This window comes from Homalodisca vitripennis, chromosome 1 (genome assembly GCF_021130785.1).
Source record: "Homalodisca vitripennis isolate AUS2020 chromosome 1, UT_GWSS_2.1, whole genome shotgun sequence".
In the NCBI taxonomy this organism is placed as follows: domain Eukaryota; kingdom Metazoa; phylum Arthropoda; class Insecta; order Hemiptera; family Cicadellidae; genus Homalodisca; species Homalodisca vitripennis.
In genome coordinates this window covers 75,490,489-75,512,848 of record NC_060207.1, presented here as the reverse complement: position 1 = coordinate 75,512,848, position 22,360 = coordinate 75,490,489, and the positions used below count along the sequence as shown (strand labels likewise).

The 22,360-nt window shown below is 32.4% G+C and overlaps 1 protein-coding gene across 1 annotated transcript; it reads right to left on the bottom strand.

Annotated features, from left to right (window-relative positions):
* Nucleotides 1–422: 422 nt before the first annotated feature.
* On the bottom strand, nucleotides 423–14,175 carry LOC124364901 (ubiquitin-like modifier-activating enzyme ATG7). The gene is made up of 3 exons (XM_046820711.1): nucleotides 13,551–14,175; nucleotides 5,123–5,318; nucleotides 423–578 (listed from the first exon to the last, which is right to left on the bottom strand). The coding sequence occupies exons 1-3, from the start codon at nucleotides 13,739–13,741 to the stop codon at nucleotides 438–440; spliced, it is 528 nt and encodes a 175-aa protein (XP_046676667.1). The 5' UTR covers nucleotides 13,742–14,175; the 3' UTR covers nucleotides 423–437.
* Nucleotides 14,176–22,360: the final 8,185 nt, after the last annotated feature.

Below are 22,360 nucleotides of genomic sequence, written 5' to 3'. Positions count from 1 at the left end.
ATTTTAATACCTTATTTGTCATAAAAGGATAATAAATAACTGTATAAATGTGTGCTAATAAAAAAACCATGCTTTACTTTGACTGAAGTGGTTTGCACAGAAATTCACATATATTCCTTTATTTATTTATAACACATGAGATATTGAAATGTTCGTTTTACAAGTAATCTTTAATGTGTCTTGGCAAATATTTTCTGTTCTCATTGATTTTCATTAAATTTCGATTGAATAAGGTGTTTATAAGGGCTGTGCCTTCTATTCGGGGTCGAACAATTCATGCATCGATCAATGTGGTGTGTGATTCTGTTTCACATGTGGGAAACAGTACAGTTGAAAGAAGCCATTATTAATTCTACAAGAACCCTTCACACATTACCTTCACTTAATTTAATCCTATTACTCTCTCTGTTCACTTATGTTATTAAATCATTATTTTTTTAAATAAAATAAATCAAATGTCTCACCTGGTCATTGTTGAAATGGTTAGAAAGTTCACATGTTGGTTCTGTTAAGAAACATAATGGTTTGGCAGATGCAATAAAAGCAAACCAATAATAAAAGTGATATTTCTTCAAATCCTGAAAAATCACAAGTAATGTACAAACCACCAACGCTTTTACCTTTGAGTTTAAAATAAATTTCATCTAAAATAAAGTTACTTAAACATGTGAGTAGTTCAATAATTTGTACCTTGCCTTCTTCACATAAATTAAGAACTCCTGTTAGTTATTGTACTACTTTGGTTAAAAAAATACTATTGTCTTAAATAATTTTTTGATCCCAAAATACTTGTATGTAAATTTACACTTCTCTTTCCACTACTGAACTGAAGGCTGAAACATTAACCCTAGAACTGGCGGTCATTTCATCCTGTAGTGTCGGGCTGTTTTGGAGCTTCGCGCAAGGTTTTTTTTTAAAAAAAAATATTAAAAATATAAAATAAAAGCAATATAAATAAGAGTATATATTTTTGTGTTCAGAATTAAACGTAGAATTGCACTATATTGTAAAATTAACCATCAAAAATTTTCTAATAAACACTTTTTTTAATCAAATATAAAATTTACGAAAAATATTTCTTAAATTTGGGGGGACCATACCTAGCAAATGAAGTTATAGTGAGAAATATTTATAAGTGAGATAGCCATTCTGTGTCAAATTTTATCTAGTTTCAGAAAAACATAAACATTATACACATTTATGAAAGCATCATAAAGCTATAGAACAAAAAGCAGCGATGCGTATAAATTCTGAAAATCGGGTGTACACGTAAGACTTTGGTAAAACAAGTTTTGCTAATACATTTATCTATGAATACATGTTATTTTGCATATTTTATTACTTAGAATAAAATAGAATATACAGTAGTAATGAAATAATTACCATAAATTATTTTTTTGAAAAGTAAAAAAAGTTCAATTTTGCCATTATTCAAAAATTTTGCGAAAAATTTTCATTCAGCAAAATATAAAATAGTTTCTAAAGCTTGTACTATATCAAAATTTATAAATTTATGGTTTATAAGTAATAGGAAATATTATGTAGTTAGAAAACTATAAATATAACTAAAGATATTGAAAAAATATAGAATAACCCAAACAGTTATTATATATAACCAAAGAAATTACAGGAAATATATATTTTATTGTGAAAACTATCTATTTACCAAAAATAAATAGTTACTTCAGAGCTAAAAGAGTGCTATAAATAACGTTTAGTAAGTGAAAACAATAACAAACTATGTGAAATGAATTTTAGCCAAGTCATTTTGCCATAGCCTACACAAAGCCGGTAATTTCTCAAACATATTTCAGTAAATAGAAATTGATTTATTCTAAAATATATATGTTTACACTACTACGATATCAAACAACACACCACACATTAAATACGACACTAAAACACGCGTAAAAGTATTAAAACTTACAAATATCCACAGCCCGGCACGAAAGTGATACAGAACGGCAGCGGCAATATGGCGGTCACAACAAACGGCGTCGCGTTTTCTTTTACGTTCAAAATAACAAGCTTGCTACGTCATAACCATAATACAAAGAGGAATAAAACTCATCTGTTCCTTAGCATTTTTCTTCCCGAATCCAATGGTGCATGAATTATATCGATACGTTACCGGAGTATATTATAAAAAGTAATTATACGAGGGAATGTTTGACCGACAAAATTTTGACGGTTAACACCACAAAAGCGGCATTAACCGACATAATTATGTCGATTAACAGTTCTAGGGTTAAACACCTGTTCCATAAAATACTATCTATCTACTATTGGTGTCATTTGGCTTAACCCTAAAAGTGGCGTAAGTGATGAGTTAGGCCACAGAGTAAGTAGCATCACTGCCTATGCACCATATTATGATACATTCATATTATGTAACTTTTTACTGAATAAATGTTATCAATATAATTTTTATTAATGCACAGAAAAAGTTAAACATATCTTAGTATTGTTGTTTGTTGGAATGTCGTCAGTTTTTAATTTCCCTTATCATTCATACATCACCTGGTGGCTACAATAGCTGCTGTAGATATCACAATATTTATTGCATAATGTTTATTTTTTAATGTTTAGTGTTCTAGATTACTCCAGAATTAATTACAGTGAATGATTACTTAAATAATAGTTATTACCTTTTTTACATTATATAAATTAACCCTGAATACTGTAAAACGAAAACACAAAATTAATTTGTAATAAATCAAATATGACATGTATAATTAATTGTATGTATGTATATATTAGAATAATAAATCGTAAACTAAAACCCTTTTAAATTCTTTTATTTCAGACACGTGTTTCGGTATAAACCATCTTCAGTGTGAACATTAACCTCTAATTAAATTATAAACAAAACAAATAAATATACACCTGTCGACTATTTAAACAGATGTTAAACTTATCACAACATATTAAATAGCAATTTAAAAAATAAAACAAATCCTATCTTTGAAAAAATATCAAACACAGAATCTTAATCAAAATTACAACTGTGTCATATAAGTTTAACATCTGTTTAAATAGTCGACAGGTGTATATTTATTTGTTTTGTTTATAATTTAATTAGAGGTTAATGTTCACACTGAAGATGGTTTATACCGAAACACGTGTGTGAAATAAAAGAATTTAAAAGGGTTTTAGTTTACGATTTATTATTCTAACATAAAGATAATCCTATAATGTGGAGTTCATAATATAACTTTTTGTGATTCAATGTATATATTGAAATTAAATAAGGCTATTGCCATATATATATATATATAATGTATATATATATATATATCACTTTCATTCCATTTTCATCAAGGATATAGATTTCAACAATTTTTATACTATACCCTTCCATGTACCCTACCATTTATTGATGAAATCAGACTACATGCAATAAATTTAATTTCTACAAAATTGAAAATCCATCTGTGAAAATTTACTATTCTTTACTATTATACCTATGATTTTAACATTGCACAAAATGTGTACGTACAACATTCTATTTATAAGAATATTTTACGTTCGGGAGAGTTTATACCACAGTCCAAAACCATTAAGTAGGAACATAAAATATACTGCATACACGACAATTAAAACAAACTCCTTTAACCTTGCAATTCTCAGTAACAAATGAATTACAGACTTGACTCTATTAAATAGTTCCAGATTATCTCCACCACCGCCACAGTGTTCATCCCCAACCCCATACTCATTGCCACCTCCATCATCTCAACAAAACAATATGCTTACACAATTTTCAACATAATGTGACGAGATAAGTTTAATTAACCTGCCATATTATAATCTGCAACAAAATGAAATTTCTATATGGTCTAAGGGACTTAACTTTGATCCAACTCCAACTATTGATCACATTCCATTAGTGATGGATACTTTTCAATTTGCCTGAAATTTCAGATTAAAATATCTTTTTGATAATAACAAAGACTCTCAAATAAACATGAAAAATAGTAAAAATTTATATTGTTTGAACGATGAAATGAAAATGTTCATTGAGCACTTTAATGATAAATCAAGTTGGGAACCACCACCACTAAGTCCAGACCATCCCATTGAACAATTTTTTAAACGTAATTTTATCTAAAATTTATAATCCAAATTTTCCTGATGATTTACCGTCAACCAATCCCTCTAAGGAAGAATCTAAAGCTATTTCATCACTGAAATAAAACAAAAAAATATTGTAATTTTGCCTGCCAACAAAGGTGATGATGAACAGTAATTATGAACATGACTACATTGAAGAAGCCAATCGTCAATTGAAAAATGAAGACACTTATCAGTTATTAAAATCTAATAGGACAATCTATTTCAATAAAGGAATAACTACATTCTAGAAACAAAAACTGTATTATTGCCAAATAAAAAGGGATAGCCAAAAGAGCTACTTGATATCTTAATAAATATAAATTGTCAAATACCCGTTTTCTACCTACTACCTAAAGTCCACAAAACAAAAGATATCACCACCTGGCCATCCTATAGTCACCTCCATATTATCCCCTACAGAATGAATATCAGGCTTTGTAGATGAACATTTACAGGGGTTTGTCAAACATGTACCATCCTATTTGAAGAACACAGATCTTTTTATTTAAAAATTAAAAGAAATTCCCTAACCTATTGCAACAGACATGACGTTAGTAACGATTGATGTAACTTCCTTATATACCAATATTGACCACACTAAAGGTATGGAAGCTGTGAAACACTTTCTGAACTAAGGGCCTGGAAATTCAAATCACTATAGTACAATACAGGAATAGCTAATTAACAGTTAACAGTATGCACACTACACTATTATAGCATACAATACTCGTATTAACAGGTTAGTTTCTGAAGTGATCAGACAATGTCTATAATGGTTATATAGCCTCTGGTAATGAACATATTAAGGGAGGAGTACTTATGAAAACTATGCATGACTACTAACTAATATTGAACTCAGAGAAAATGCACAAAACTATGTGCTATAAACTTATCACTACCAGAATACATTATTTTACCTGTTTAAAATTAAAATACTGTTTTAACTACAGTAAAACAACAATAATATTGAAAAATATTAACAAATAGTATAAAAAAATAAACTTACTGCAAAGGTTAATACTATAAAATTGACTAGTAGAGACGGACAGTGAATAGCTTCACCAGAACTTATAGCTGCTCTCAATCTTCTACCATAGTCATCAAGCATTTTCATTTTGTCATGTTTTTTAAAACTATCAGATGTGTTCATGTTTAAATGATATCCATGAGCTTTCCAGTTATTAGCTGTGTAGTTGAATTCCCTGAAAAGTATTACAAAATACGGTTATTATTACAATGGTTTACATGATTGTCATGTCATGATAGCCTTAATGCACAAGTTTAAAATAAAATTATGGGAAAACCTGGGAATCATAAACAAAACATATAATGGTGCATAACGAGCTCTTTATTAACTGCACAAAAGCGGTATTTTATCAAACGAACTGCACCTGTATTAGATCTACAATTAATTAGATTTCAAGAAATTGAATGATGTACTACAGTTTTGTTCTGACAAGTCAATAGCTATTTATTTATATCAATAGCTAGTTAAGCAAGGGCAAAGAATGAGTTAATAAATAAATAAAGCAAAAGAAAAATTAATAGTTGTTAATGTATATTGACTGCAGCTGAAGTCAGTTGAAAACATGATTTGTAGTCAAAACGAAGTGCTGAGTTTGAGAGCCTGTTATATGATTGTAACAAAACTGTTATAAATCAAATTATTTACACTATAAGTACAAAATTAGCTCTAGATTATTACACAGGAAATAAAAACGTATAAATAAATTCTGTGTGTACATTTGCAAAACACTTTAAATAGCTGTTCAACTATGGGTAACATACAAAACTGGTCTGGATTAGAATGGAACAAAATATTACATCAGGCGCAGTTTTTGGAGTAATTTTTGAGAAAATTAGAAAAGATAAACAAACATATCTATTTTAAAACAAGATTAACCATACACCAGAATTCAGTTCAGTGCGGGAGGCTTCTTGTTCGTTCCACATCGGATAAAATCCTGGCCTGAAGTATGACACCCAATGGACTGATGTTTATCATTTTCAATTTCCATATAAAAGTAAAGTTTCAAACCAAATTTCATCCCTCCTAAAAGTAACTTATTTAAAAGAAACAGTCGAACATAAAGAAAGATCTACTTTTGTTATCAATTTTTGGGTGAGACTGTGTTAAATTTTCAACCAATTAAACTTGTTAATTTGCCGCTTAAATATATAAATATGTTTTAAGAGCACAACCATAAATTAAAAAATGAGTAAATTTATAGTAACATTTCCTTGTACAAGTTTTGTACACAAGTAGACAGAGTTCACTTGTGTCTGCAAAATTATGCCAATAAATAAAATGAAATATTCAGTGACAAATATCTATTGATTTTCAGATGGAAAAAGATATTCCCTATGTTTTAAGAACAGCATCTTAAGAATATGTAAACACTCGTACATGTATATATGTAAGTTTATAATGTAAAACAGTACATTTCATATTATCTCATTGTTATCCAATACTGAACTATTGTACCAATTATACAACTTATTAAATTAAATGTTATATTTATCAAATTTAAATGTAAGAATAATATTAAGTTAGTTGTAAGATTCAAACATGTACATCTGAGTATAACAGTAAAGTTTACAGTAGTCAGCGAAATTGATAAAATCTAATTATAGGGGAAATCAGTACCAGCCTAATGAAAAATTTGATTCCCTTGGTCCATTTAGTTACTGGTAACTTGACAAACCCACCAGGGTGCTGAAAGTCAGATGGAGGAGGAAGTTAATCTCAATACTGGGCTTCCGTCCGATCACAATAGGTTCTCAGAGAGTTCACGGAGAGCTCTCAGTTCAGTTAGTTTGGTGAGTTTATATTCTCGCAATATATTAAGGTCTTCTGAAAGCATCTCTCAGTTTATTAGTAAGCAGTTTTATAACTCCAGGATTTTTCACTTCTGGCTGGTCTATACCTTCCAGTTGGCCTACATAAAAGAATGTCACTTAAATCTGGATAACCCTAAGGATGTACAGGAGCAGCACATCACTAACCAGAATTGCGGAGGATGACTGTTGGAATGGATGGAGCTCCCTTAGTGTTAAAGATTCTTACCAGTCTAAACATGAGGGAGTACCTTCCCCCAGCCAATTTTATTTGTTGAATAGGCTAAAACAGAGCTAGCCTTCTCTTCTTCTGAAGAGATATTACTGAAATTAATAACCAATATCCTTCTTTGTGGATCTCGACAGGAGACTGCCCTTATCCCCAACCATACCAATTCGGATTATTTTGTCACTCCAGAAGCAGCACAAAGGTCCTTTTAGGACTAAGTGCAATTTTTCAGCTTCTTGTCCTAAGCAGTTTTATTACATTTCTTTTAAATCTATACCAAAACATTTAAGGTCTTCGTACAAAATTTGATGAATTCTTTGCACCTTAGGTTGATAGTAACTACAACGATTGTCCTTCCCGAGACCTGGCTCTCTACTAACTACCCTAATCCTTCTTTTTCCCAAAACTTTTCTATGACGTCTATAGAGTCGACAGAAATTATGACAATGGCGGTACTCTTCTTGCTATGGTACAGACAAGCTTGTTAGGTGCAGAAGATCTGATCTTGAAGCTGCCCCAGAGAGTGTCTAGATTGAATTTAATATCCCTGGTGAAAAAGTTTTGATCTACTGTGTTTTGCACCTTCTGTCCTCTCCATACCGTAGAGGCCTCTATTTGGAGAATATTTTATCAAGAGTTAATATCACAATATCTCACATACTTATGCTTGGTGATTTTAATGCTGGTGGTTATAGTTAGGTTAGAGGAAGTTTCAACGCTGACTGTAATCCTTATCAACTTGGGTTAATTCTATTCTCAATCTTATGGCCTACATGGGTCTTCAGCAAGTCAATCCCGGTGTGGTTGGTATGAATATCCTTGCTTTAGTCATTACTAGCTATAATCCTATTGAAATTGATGGCAATATTATTCCTTTTGTTTACGAGGATAGGCTGCATATATATCTTGAAATTATGTTGGATGGTATGCAATGGGTTCACAAGGATGAATAATTCAACTTTCATTCCCGGGACTATCTAGGTATTTGTAATGGAATTGCTGAAGAGAATTGGCCTGATGTCTTCTTGGATGTTTTTGTTGATGCTGCTTTTGTAGATTTTAATGTCGCTATTATTCATGGTATAAAAAATAGTATACCTCTGAAAGGGCTAAGATCGGGAAAGTTTTGTAAGTGGTTTTCTCCTTATCTTAAGCGTTATATTAATCTACTTAAGCAGAAGAAAAAAGCCCATAGAAAATTCCGGAGGACTGGTGAACCAAACGAATATGCAATTTTCTCCTCTCTCAGAGAAGATGTCAAGGTTGAGCTTTTTAAATGGAGTTTAACAACAGGGGTTTACCCAAGATAGTTGCTTCTGTAAAGCTAATTCTGAAAAAATGTCCCAGCGCCCTCTCCAACTTTAGGTCTATTTCTGTTGTTGGGATTGTTCCTAAGATTTTTGAGAAAGCCATGTTCAAATATTCCTTTCAGAAAATACTCCATCTTCTTTCCCCTCATCAATATGGCTTTTCAAGTGGACATTCTACAATATATAATCTGGCCTATTTTTGCCTCTTACTGGTCTAGTGGTTGAAAGTCATGGACAAGTTGATACATGTATTTTCACTGCTAGAAAGCTTTTGACAAGCTCCTCCATCATTTAATACTAAGAAAACTATCTGATTTTGGTTTCTCTGCAGATCTTAATATTTGGATATAGTTATATTTACAACATAGGCTGTTCAGAGTAAAGTTAGGAGTGTGATGTCTGTTTCACTGTGTTCTCAGGGGTGCCACAGGGGTCAAATCTTGGTCCATTAGTCTTCCATCTTTTCATCAATAATATAACATCTGTTTTGGAATGCAGTGTTTATCTCTGTGCTAATTTCATCTATTGATGATCATCATCTTCTTCAAAACTCTGTTAATTGGGTTCCTTAGTCGAATAAGGATGATATGTTACCCCTGAATCTAGGGAAGACTGTGATTATGTATTTTATACAGAAGGTATATACATCTCTCTTTCCTTATATTATTGATGACTAGCCAGTGGCTCAAAAGATGATTGTTTCAGACTTGACTGTATTGCTTGATTCTAAGTGGTTAATGTCTCAGCACAATGATTTTGCAGTATGTAAGCAAAACGATAGAAAGTTATTAAGTGGATTGTGAAACACTTTCATAGAAAAGAGACTTGTGTGATGCTGTATAAATCACTTGTGGTGAGTTGTCATCCTAAATATGCCTCTATCATCTGGATAAGGGGTACACCCGTAATCCTGTTGAGGGAGTTTAGAAAATGTTTCTTTCTTGAATGGCCTTCAGTTTCCTGGGGCCTATACTGGCCTTGAGAAAAATGTTGCAAGGCAGGAACTAGGACTCTTGACTATAGAGAATGGTCATCTTCTGATGAATTTGTTTTACCACACTGTACTCCATGGGAGCTCAAATCTCAATGTTGAGATTGGCCTCAGGGTTCCAGCATATTCTGTACAATCCAGGACAATATTTCTTAAGGGATCTACTAGTGTCTGTTATCCTGTGTCTCATTTGGTATCTGTTGCTAACATGTAGTTAAAGAAGGTTTGACTTCATTGATAATGAAAGTAAATTCTGAAGGCAGTCAAAGTGGCATTGTGCAATTTTATATAATTTTTGTATCTTGACTGTTTTATGGTACATTCTCTTTGTCCATTACAATTAACAAGCTCAACCTCAAAATTCCTCTGATCAATCAGGGCAGTATATTAATGTCTTCACCATTTTATTGTCCCTGTCCCCTGTTTCTCAGTGGGTGGCTTTTTACCCCTTTCTCCAGTGGGTGGAGTGGCAGGGCGAAAGGGCGTGCGGAAGCCCTGCTTAAAAATTTATCCGAAGGTGCTGCCCCGCGCTGATGTCGACGAAAGAAAAACATCCCTCGAGATAGTACCTATCAGTAAAATATCAAATTCTAAAGGGGCTGATCAGAAATATAAATTGAATTGTAATGGAATGGCAATTATGTACCGTGTAAATCATGTGATGCTGCGCGGCCTGCCGTAATTGGGATTCTCGAGAAAGATAAGATAACAGCGACAACAATACCGATCACAATACCTGGAAATGCTTGTAAGTTTGTAATTAAAGAGTTGTTTTTTCATTCTATCATGTTTGTTTCTATAAATTTATATTTTCGTGTTCTTCATACTGGTGTGGTCGGTATAATCCCAAAGTACCGAATGAAGTAAATAAATATTGATTATTTTATTTAAAACTAGCTGGTACCTGTGGCTTTGGATACAATTATAATTATCAAAGTCCTTATACTACTTATTAAAAGCACTTATGATGTAATATGGTGGAGTTCTAGTAATTTTGTCAAACATAGGCCTATAAAGGTGTACATCAGGTAGGCTGTATATCGTTTCAGTAGTCATGGTTAAGAGGATCAGAGTTTAACTTGACTTTTTTATCATATTTTGCACATATAGGAGTGTTTATGGTTTTAATCAATTATATTACCGAAGCCACAGCTAAGTCTGTCTTTTTACCTTGATCAAGAAAATACACATAAGTGTCAAAAACCTTCAGTCAAAAAGCGTTTGCTTCTAGCCCTTGTTATATACTTCTAGTCTACTATATTTCCAGTAACAGTAGAGTTTGCCTTGTTGTTTCGACGTAGAAAAATTATATACATACGTAGAACTAAGAAATGTACTTCGGTCAAAAGGTGTCTATTTCCAGCCGTTTGAATTCACTTAAGGTGCCACAGTTGAGTTAGTCTTATTGGCCTAATAAAAAAATTATATATGTATGTAGCTATTGGAAATCTACTTTGCTTGAAAAGCATCTACTTCCAACTCTTGTAATCTACTATCGATCTAAGATATTTCTATGTCATAGTTGAGTTTGCCTTATAAAATTCTACAATAAGTAATTTTTCACATTTTAAATAGAAAACAAGAAATATCATAAAATAAATTAGAGTCTATATCTAAAAAAGTACTTTTAGTCCATTTAATGGTGAAGAAAACGTCACTGAAATTACTGTTCTATCTTTAACATTAGCAGAAATACAAGTGATGAACCCTCCTATTGGCCAGTGATTCATACCTAGTTTCTATAACATATTTAACCATCAAGTTAAATTTTATGAGTGCTGACGTGAGCTGAGCTTGAATTTAGGTACTGTCTTGAGGAATGGTTTTCTTTTTTTCACCAGAAGTGTGGAGTGGAGGCAATTTCGGTATTTATTTACATTAGCTTGACCATGGAAAATATGGACTTTTTTTCATGGGTTGGGCATTTATAACCGAAGTATTATTATCACAGGTGCATATGAACTGGGGGGAAAGTATATTATTGTATTATATTGATGCCTTTCGGACATTATTGCGTTAAGGAGCAGGGGCATCACGTGATCTGGGATTCGACATTTGCAAGCTCGAGTTAATTTTTTTCCTAAAAGAGCAAGCAGTGCACAGCACTGCGCTGCGGGCAGGCATCGTTAACAGGATTAGCATAATTTCAGTAACTTATAACTTACCTTAATGTTCAGGTGGGTACAGTTTTGCAACCGTAAGATACACGATGGGTAGTTATTATCGTACCATGAAAGATTTTTGACAAATGTATACAAGTAACAAACCAAAAGTTAATTATAACATAATTTGGTACCAGTAAGATTAAACGCCGGGGCGGCAAATCACGAATTTGACGTTACCAACGTATTCTGCTCACCCTCCTGAACAAAAAATATATATAGTACTAGGGGGTGCAAATGACAAATAACATGATTTTAGGGGGTATATTGATAAGTGGTAAAGTTTCTAATGTTTTAATGTTCAGTTTGTGTGCTGTGTCTGGATAATCTGTTTACTTGAATATTATCTGCGGCCGGGACTGATAGCAGCCTGATAGCATACCTGTTATCTGAGTTGTCCGGGGCATAGGTCAGTTCTACACAAGATATCGTGTTCAGTAGGTCGGATTGAGTGAGTGAGTTTACAATGATGAATCAACCATCCACTAGTTCAACCAACCCTAGTGAATTGTGTGTGTCGGAGTGTTTCGTAGGGCACGTAAAGAGCTTACGTTTTAACCGAAACGAAATTATCTCTTTTTTAATAGAACAGGGCATTTTTAAAAATGAGTGTATTTGTTCGTCGTGCGGTCGAGTGGTGTTTTTAAACCGGGAGACTGTGTCGTTTCGTTGTAATAGACCACTTTTTTGTTGCTGCTGTTTAGCTATATCCGCCAACACACTAATGGTAAGTGTTCTCTGTTAATATCCATCTATATATTTGAGTTTTTCATGATTTATTTAGTTTTTAAACTTTACATAATTGCCTTTGCATTACATTTCAATTTATATTTTTGATCAGCCCCTCTAGAATTTTATATTTTACTGATAGGTACTATCTCGAGGGATGTTTTTCTTTTATTGACATCAGCGCGGGGCAGCACCGAAGGTGCTGCCGAAGCCCGCGCTGATGGCCGGAGGCACTCGTAATTAATTTTTTTCTCGAAATTAAGAAAAACATTATTAATTTTGATCAAAATTCTGCTCATTTCTGTAATTTCTCATTTACGTTTGCAAAGATGGCGGCGCAACCGATGACGTCATCACGAGGTTCAATCATTGGCCACAAAAGGTCACGTGACGCTAGACGTGGATGTAGAACATGGAGATATTACTGGAAAGTTATTTAATTTTTTATTTTCTAGAACTTCGTTATTTCTCATTTCCACCCCATCAAACCTTATACTTTTTTTTATATAGGACGATTCCAATAAGTTAAGAACGCAAAACTCGTATTTTTCCGCCCCGGCGGTTAATATGATAATTACCCATAATTTATTATACGAACATAACATACTTTTCATTAAATGTGTTTGGTACGGTTATTTTATATGAAAGTATGATAATTTCTCATTGTTGGTATGATAATCGGTTTTTAAAATCTGGCTATACTGAGTTTGAGCAGACGAGGAGTTATAGGAAACTGTCAAAAACGGAGTTTTCCGAGGATTTTAAAAATCGTAGCTCCTTTGATTTTTGTTGCCGACGAATTTTTTCTTCAATATTGTTTTCAGGAAAAATTGTAGTTTAAAAAAAAATGAACATACCTTTCCATGGTCACGTTAATGTAAATTGATACCGCAATTTCTCCTATAATAGCCAGGGCCATTTCGGATCAGTACATTCCCGACCATGTTGGACGATCTGGCACGAGAAAGTACCAATTGAGATAATATCATCTTAACTTAATAACAATAAAGTATGGTTCAATATCTGGTTTTTAAAGATATGAAACAAGTTAGTAAAAAATGTACCCCATCTAAAAAAATATGTGGAACTTGCACTATACCTACGCTATAGCCTAACAAAAATTGTCAAAATAAGAGAGAGACTACATCCTATTAAATTTTAATTATTATACTTACTTGTTGAAAGAAGTACAATCGATATTTAATATTCTGTGATATTGAGGAGAGTAGCTTCCCCAAATAGGTCTAACCTTTTCTTCTAGCATATCAACGTCTAATTTAAGTTTGGTGAACTTATGCCAAAATGTTGGTTCAACACATGATTCAAAAGGAACAAACTGCAAAAGTTTTTTCTCACAAGTCACCATTTTTAGGTTTAACACTTAACACTTAGTTTCAATTTTTATAAACATAACCTATTTGGCTTTGACAGCTCAAAGCAGATGTAAAATGACTACTGTCGATTGACGACATCGTTCCAGAATCGGATTCGCATTAGGTTTTGTTTTGGTTAGCGTAGCCGTACCACAGTCCACATCATCATAATCCAATTTTCATCTTTGTGCTGACCATGTTTTTTACGTTATGATTTATAATATTACTTTTTTAGTTTGTCATTTTGATCATCTAATTAAAAACCTGCAACCGTCAGGTCCTCTTTTGTTCGTTGTTGCTTTATGTTAATAAATAATAACATAGTTTTTTATTAGTATTTTTAAGAATTTGATTTGGCATTCTTAAAATTGTAGCATTGGCTGAGACTAAACAACTATTGTGATCGTATCACAATAAGTACTGTAGTTTCTATTTCTAAAGATGTCATGACAACATATCAGTGCATCAATAATCACAGTTAAACTTTTTTTAATACGGTCGACTAATGACAGTGTAAATTAGAGATTTGCAAGAGTACTTGCTATACAGTTGTGGCAATATACTACTAAGGGAAGGAAATTATGACACATGAGAGATTGGTGAGGCGTTACTAAAAAACGGGTGTACTCAACAAAAGAAAAATAGAGGAAAAGAGAGTAAGATTGACTTGGTGTAACTATTGCACTACGTACAATTAACCAAGTAAAGATTCAGAGGAGCTCATTTCCTGGAAGAAGTTGAGCTGGAGGCAGCATCGTTCCTTAGTAAGCCTTGGAGGAGGTGCATCATACATGTAGCTTTTTGTATAGGGATCCTCCGGGCCTCGTCCAGAATCAAGAACGTAGCCGGGGAAAAAATTGTTGGGAGGGGGATCAAGACGACTGATATTTTTCCCGCAGAGGGCAGAAAGTTAGGGAAGTGCATGTTTCAATGTTGAGAATGATCTTTCAATACATTTCAGTAATACTGAATTATGTAGCTAATAATAATCGTTTGCTAAATAAGTAATTGGAAACATTTGACATTTTGGGAGGTCCGGACACCTTCGCTGGCTACGTTCTTGTCGAGAATGACATCAGAATCCGGCCAGCTGTTCACCAACTCGTACAGTAAGAAGCCAGCCACTTCACGGCGTACACTAAGGGTGCTAAAACAGCTCTTCCTTGATGTCATAAATAAACAAATTCTCAAGTGCCAAATATACGATTAAGAACTAACATTGTCAACTTATTATATTGTTTTACTTACCTTACTTGTGTTCAAATGGCTAAGGCTGCTTTGGACGAGTCCGTGTGCCTTTATGTAGAGGGTGATGTGTGGGTGGCAAAGATGAGGTGTTTGTCAGATTCTGTTAGAGAATAAAAATTTCCCTGTATCAAGGAACTTTTCTATTTTTGAACTTATTAACTAAACTTCTGCTTATAATAACAAGGGTGAGTTTTTGATACATTTCAAGAACTCAATAATTTGACTTTGAAAAGTAGGAAAAAATGTCTTTCAATAGCTTGTTTTATATTTTAACCAACTGGTTAGTCTCACAAAAACGATCATAATTCTGCTGTTTTATCGTTTCAAATTTGTCATCCAATAAAAATTACAGGGACATTTGAAGTGCTTTTTTGTTTTTTACACGGTTAGGATAATCATGTACTTTGTTTACAATGGATTCCATTTTAGAACATTTTGTGAAGAATTGCGCAAGATTTTTTAAAGAATTAATTTCAAGTGCCTCTTGGTTTCTCTGTCTAATTATGAGTGTTATTAGTGAACGAAAGTAACCGCTCTCTATCAAGTCAATGATGATACTTTTTTTACATAGGTTAGAAAGAGGAAGGCTCCAGAATTGAGCATTAAGGAACCCCACCCTGAATGAATTTGTGCTTTGAGTGTTAAATTTAACTCCTGGCTTTCGTTGCATGCTTGGTTTTCACAATCTGAAATCAATTTTTTTATTATGAGAAGAAACAGTTTAAAGTTGAATGACCATGGAGATAAGTTTTAAAGTGAGAATAGCCGAGTCAACATAGGCAAAAACCGTAGAGATATCACCAAAGCAGGCATGTACAACCTCCCTAGCACCGAGTCATTTATAAAATTAATGAGTGCAAATTTTATATTTTTTTCTGAAAATACTACAGTGAGTATCCTCAAAGATTTATTTTACATCTTAAAATTTGTTATGATGTCAAGTTACATTTTTGTGAGCTAATAAATATAAATTTATTATTTTAAAATGTTTTGCTTGCTTAACCTTCAGGTTTTGTTGGCATCTAAAGACTAAGGCAGATTCCAATCCTCAATATGTAGTATTCTATTTTGGAAAAAAATGATGGCAATGTCCAAAATCCTGCTTGTTTTATTCTTTATAATTTTATCCAGTATTATTAATAAACTTTAAAACAAGGAAGCTTCCAAAATGAAAATATATTGCACATTGACTTGTATGTGAGAATATGTGTATGTGTGTATATATATATACATACAACACGTCGTTATATATAAGTATATATATATATATACTTTGTTCAATAATACAATAATAAAAGCATTAATTGTTAAGTAATTTTTAATTTTTTGTTATTCTGTGTATTTAAGATTAATTTTTAGTTTGTTTGTTTTTAGAGTTTTCCTTTTATTTTTTGGTCAGACTTGGCACGGACATTTTATTTATCTAAGTTTGTTATGTAAAAGTTTTATTTGTTTATGTATTGATGATTGTATTAAAGAAATTGCTAAAGTATTTAGCAAATTGAGAAAATAAAGAATTTATTACTGTTATTATTATCATAGTTCACACTCCACTCATTCCTCTTTTTTAGTGGTTTGACTTTCGTCATTTTGCAACTATCTGAAGAAAAAACAAAAAACATTGACATAGACGGATTTGGTGGTCCTAGATACAAACTAGTGATGCGCGATTGCGAGAGGTTAATACAATCGAAATGTTCCTTCTCGAGAGGTTCTGCTTAACGATTGTTTCGATTGCTTAGCGAGAGGTCTTTACAATCGAAAGGTTTCTCTCGATTGTTGCATTCGTTAAGCCAATTTGTTATTGTTTACTTTTCACGAGCCTGTCTCAAACTATTTTTCATATTTACGTTCTATATATTGGTTTGCACCACTCTTTTACTTTATAGTTTACTTTATAGTGTCTAGTCAAAATGTAAATTATAATTCTTCAAGCATTAAGATTGAGTATATTATCTTGAATTATAATAAATAGCTTTTCTTGGTTATTATTTTAAAATATTAAATGTTTTTATTTTGTACCATGTTATTTTTTGGATGTTTTACGTCATTATTGTAACGTGAATAAGCGTTTAATGTAGTATAATGTTAAATGTAGCTGCTAATATAATAATTCATTAAATAAACTCGGAAGTCAAGTCAGTAAAAAAAAGTAACTGAATTAATTTATATTTCAGTTAAATCCTTCTGTCGATCGGCAAACATATCTCCCTTAGAATTTCTATTGCCTAGTTAAAGAATGGAATAGATCGTACACGTAAACGAAACAATCGCTAGAAACCTCTCGGTTGGAACCTCTCGTCAAGCGTGTATGGTGTATCGCAAAAATAAAGTTATGGATCATGGAATCAAACATTTCGTCAAACACTTCGAATGCCCGATACGAGAAGAGATGTCGTGTCGCAATGAAACAATCGCTAGGAACATCTTGGCAAAAACCTCTCGGTAAGAACCTCTCGTTAAGGGAATCACAATCGAAATGTCTCGAGAGGTCCAAACAATCGAAACGTTTCGATTGTAACATCTCGTAATCGCGCATCACTAATACAAACCTCAGCTAGACTTACAAGTTTGAATTGTTTTTGTAGGTACTGTATTATTAAAAATTACCTTGTGTTGTTTTATTGAATATTGTGGGCAGAGTCTAACTATCCACTGGATAAATTGAGAAAAATTTTCTTATGTAGATTTAAATTTTGAATAAAACTTCATTTCTTAATACTATGATTTTTTCAATGAGTCTGGTTATTCATGGAATTTGACTTGAGTGTCATTGAAGCCTATCACTAAATGTGCCGACAGATTTTGTTTTTTGTCTGGGGACTGAAAATTTCTTTTGTGTCTGATTATTGCCTGTCTGCAAAACATCTCGAGAATGAAATGAGCTATAGATTTCAGCAAAGTCTATTAAGCAACATATAGTGTGGCTAGTGGCGTACTCCTCCCTTGTTATCTACAGATAGGAGTATATCTAGATATATTAGCATTTAAATATCTCTCTATAAGTATTTCTCACTACAAAAACAATATCACTTGCAATCACATAAATGAACAAACTTAGTAATTTACCACATCATTGCTTAAGAATACAATTTAACATAACGGGTGGCAAAAAGTAAGTTAACTGATGCGGGTCTGTGAGGGACATTGTTTATTCTGTGTCACTACTTATCTAATTTAAGATACAGTCTGGATTAATTTATATGTAAGATTTAACTAGTCAGTCTATCATGGACAACCGTGAAGTTAGTTAAATTCGCACAAAAATTTGTAAGAAAGGCCTCTGAAGAGGTGAATATCTCGGATCAAAGCCTTGAGCGTATTTTACGCCTGGATTTAAAATTCAAGCCATACAGACCCAAGGATGACAACACCGACATGTTTAATTTTGTGATAAATACCTAAAATGATTAGAAGCTTATAACAATAATTACTATAAGCAAATATTGTGGTCAGATGAAGCTCTTATTAAACTAAACGGGTTAACTGGCATAATTGTATTTATTGGACTAACAGAAACACTCACATCGTATCTTAGGACCTAAATCTCCTAGGAGTTGCATTGGGCTGGCATTTGGTGTGGTGATGTGATTATTACAAGTAATAGCTAACTACTTTTTTCGTTCACTGACTTTTCACATCCTGTACATGCGAGTGTTTTAGACTGTGATTGTATTAAGAAATGTAAGATTGTATAATGACAAATATGGTACTGTGTTTGGTAACACATGTAATGCAAACATTTATTTACTTGTGGGATACGAACTGAAGCTCAAACCTATTTACACATAGGACAGAAAGAACCGTTTTGGAGTTAACTGAACCCAAAACCAATATGAGCTAAGTTTTGGGAGCTATGATCATTATTTACAAATCTTAAATTAATGATATAAATTGCAGATAAAATGGATAAATTTGGTTTAATCTAATTTATGTTGAACGATACAAGCTGTAGAGAAAGGACAACGCCAACTTGAACACTATACTTTACAGTGACCTACAAGTTCGGTGGTAAACGGACTGTAGGTCCACGTCGTAAAACTGTCGGGACCATTTCTTACCTACTTCTTAAGGGGTGGACAGTAGGTCCACGGTCCCGGCCTGGGACTCACTGTCCGTCTTACGGGTTGCTTTTGACGAGGGTTTGACAAGGCATTGTCATACTCACTCTGCAGCACTTGGAGGGATGTTTCCAGATCTATAATCTATATCTGCTAAATATTTTTCTGTAGGCTTAGAAGACAGTTACAGATCGAATTAAATAAAATCTTTGTACATAAAACAAAGTTGGGTTAGTTACACCATTTCTAACTTAAGAATGGCTGTAATGATTATAATGGTCTTTGCTTTATTGGATACGTTTTCATCCCGACTAACAGAACAATGATTAAAGTATCGTAAACGTGCATAGAAAAAATCAGGCAAAGAAAACAAAACTTTCATATAATAGTATAAGAGCCTGTTAACTTTAGTCAACTGTTCTGTGTAAACATTGTTTATGGTAGCACAATCGTATGTGTAATTAATTTAAACACTATTTTAATTTGTATTGAAAGCATAGAGTAACAACACTTCTTATTTCATCCTTTGTTGGAACCACTGTTGAGCACAAGACAAATTGAGGATGCAGTGCTTGGTGATGCTGTGAACTGTACTGCAGATATCAAAGACAAATTTACTATATACCTTTTTCTAGAAATTTAAAGACTGTTATAAAACGCATCTTAGTTGACTTTTGATTGAAGCAGGCTTCTGCTTCTCAAACCTTTGTATGTATATATATATATATATATATATATATATATATTTCCTTGATCGGGGAAACGAAACAACAAGTAAAGCACAACATATATTAAGCCTGGAATAAATTACAATGGCCCTATGTATACACTTTAAGACATACTTCCTTGATCGTATGAACAAGGAAATCTCAAAATGATTGTATATATGATTCACTTAAGCCAGAAGTGCTCATACGATAGCCTACGAAATTGCATGCAAAAGCGCGGGGAACTAGTTTTAAAATGAATTGTAATCATGTACCTCTCAAAAACCTTACAGAATTTGTTTTTTTATCAACTGAACTTAACATTTTAAAATGTTAATGGTTATTTTAAAGGAGAATAACACTAATAGGGTTTAAGAATATTTTTAAGAATTTGTTGTGTTCGAAGTCGCTGGTAACTGCTAGTAACGAAACATATCATCTCATGTCGTTCCTGGTCACTATTTGAATTAAATATACACTTTGTTACAGTGGGATATAGCGATAAATAGCAATTGGAAGTTTGAATGAAACTAGACAATTTCTTTATCCGGTCTTCATCGAATTGCTGTTTGCGTGATATTTACAACATATAGTTAGCGGCATACAGTCGCTATCATGTAAGTTAGTATGTCTCTGAAGGTAGATTAGTTTTGTTTACTTTTTGGTTTATAGGTCAAGAGCCACTATTAACGGTAGTAAAATACATTTTGTCTTCGTAATTTTGTTAACGTAATTTTAATTATAAATATGATATATTAGATATGAAGTAAATGGTTGTTTTAATTATTATCAGTGTTAATAAAACGATAAACCATCCATTTCAATTAATGTGAACTACTAGTAACGTGTCTACTTGCATTTACAGTATTATACTATCGATGAACCTCCAAGACAAGAAATAATTAATACAAACTTATTGTAGATGTTTATAATTCATTAGGATAATGCCGAGTTACTCAGTTAGTAATATAATGCTATGTGGAATTTGTTTATAAATAATCCTAATTAGTAATCCACTTAATATGTGATAGCTTGAGTTTTGGTTTGAGTAAACTGTTAACATTTTCTACCTCAACGCTGTGCGAATGTAGTGTAAGCATCACTGATCAGAATGAATAATGAATGCAGGTAGAAAAACTAATGCATGGCCAGGTCAGTTTTGAAAAGTAGGACAGTTAGTACACGGGCGTTGGCGTGGACTAACTGTCCTACCCTGCAGAAAAGTGACGTCAGCCACCCTCGTCAAAACTAGGCGTGGACCTACAGTCCTACAATCAAGTTCGGTCCATTAGAGTTGCAAGATCGGGTTGTTTAGGTCCCACGTCAAAAACAAAAGATTAATCTTACCCATGCTTTTTTATTCCAAGATTAGAATGTTCTTGGATATTCTTATAACTTACTGTGAGTTATATATCTCCTAACAACATTAATGTCTCTGTCTGATAACTTAATAATTTTACACTTGAGTATATCATACAAACTTACAAAATAGATCAAAATGGAATAAGCAATCTGGATTAATCAGAAACTGTTCATCACAGTCTAGTAGACTAAATAAATTGTGATGGATAGTATACATCATTGGCAAGTGTCTTGAAAATTTAAATTTCTTTCAAGAAAATCTTAAGCTTGAAATATAAGGGGGAAAATCGTAACTGAAATCAAATGGAAAATTAAGCATGCCCTTAACTTTTCTAATGGAATCTGGATAAAAACTCAATTTTCAACATAGTAGTTTATTGAATAACAGATCTTAAATTAGTCAGTAAACAAGTTAACTAAATGACACAAGCAATCAATATTTACCAAAAGGTACATTTTACAAAATGATTGCAACTATAAAATATGGTTATATACAACATTATTTATATTTTGCCAGTTTACTGCAAAATACAATGAAACTTAATTTATTATAATTATTTCTTCAAAAATCTTATTCACAAGCAATAGAACAGTAAAAATAAAACAATGGTTCACCATTGTAGTACTAAGTATGGTTAATTAATACTGAAAATTGTAATAATACCAATAATCTTGTAGAACAATATATCACAAAATAATTTATCCTTACAATGATTTATGGGATAAAGAAGATATTGCATATTCACATAAAATAGGTACACCAAATATAGGACTACCATAAACAAGCAAATCAGAACTTAAACAGGAAGTTTATAAATGTTCATAGAAACAATAATTTATTGAGTTAGATTCTTTCTAAGATACACATAATTTTATAAGTATTATAATACTAAAACATCACATATCTTGCCACTCTGTTTTCTTTTTTATATGATTCTATTTTTGTAACATGTTACAAAGTTGTTTGTTTTAGTAATCATATTGTAATACAATGACTTTGTGCTTATAACATAGATAGGTGTTAAATGCCCAAAATTAACAATTCTTATTTTGTTATTAAGTAATTTTCGAATTGCCAAACATTTAAAGATTTTAGTTGGCTTAGATTAAGTGGAAACTTTATGAAAATAAAGCACATTATAGGTATAATTTACTTTAAAAATGTTGCACAACAGGAAACAAAATGTGTGTTTTCGGTTGTAACGAATTGATCTGTGTGGTTAAAGTAATAATA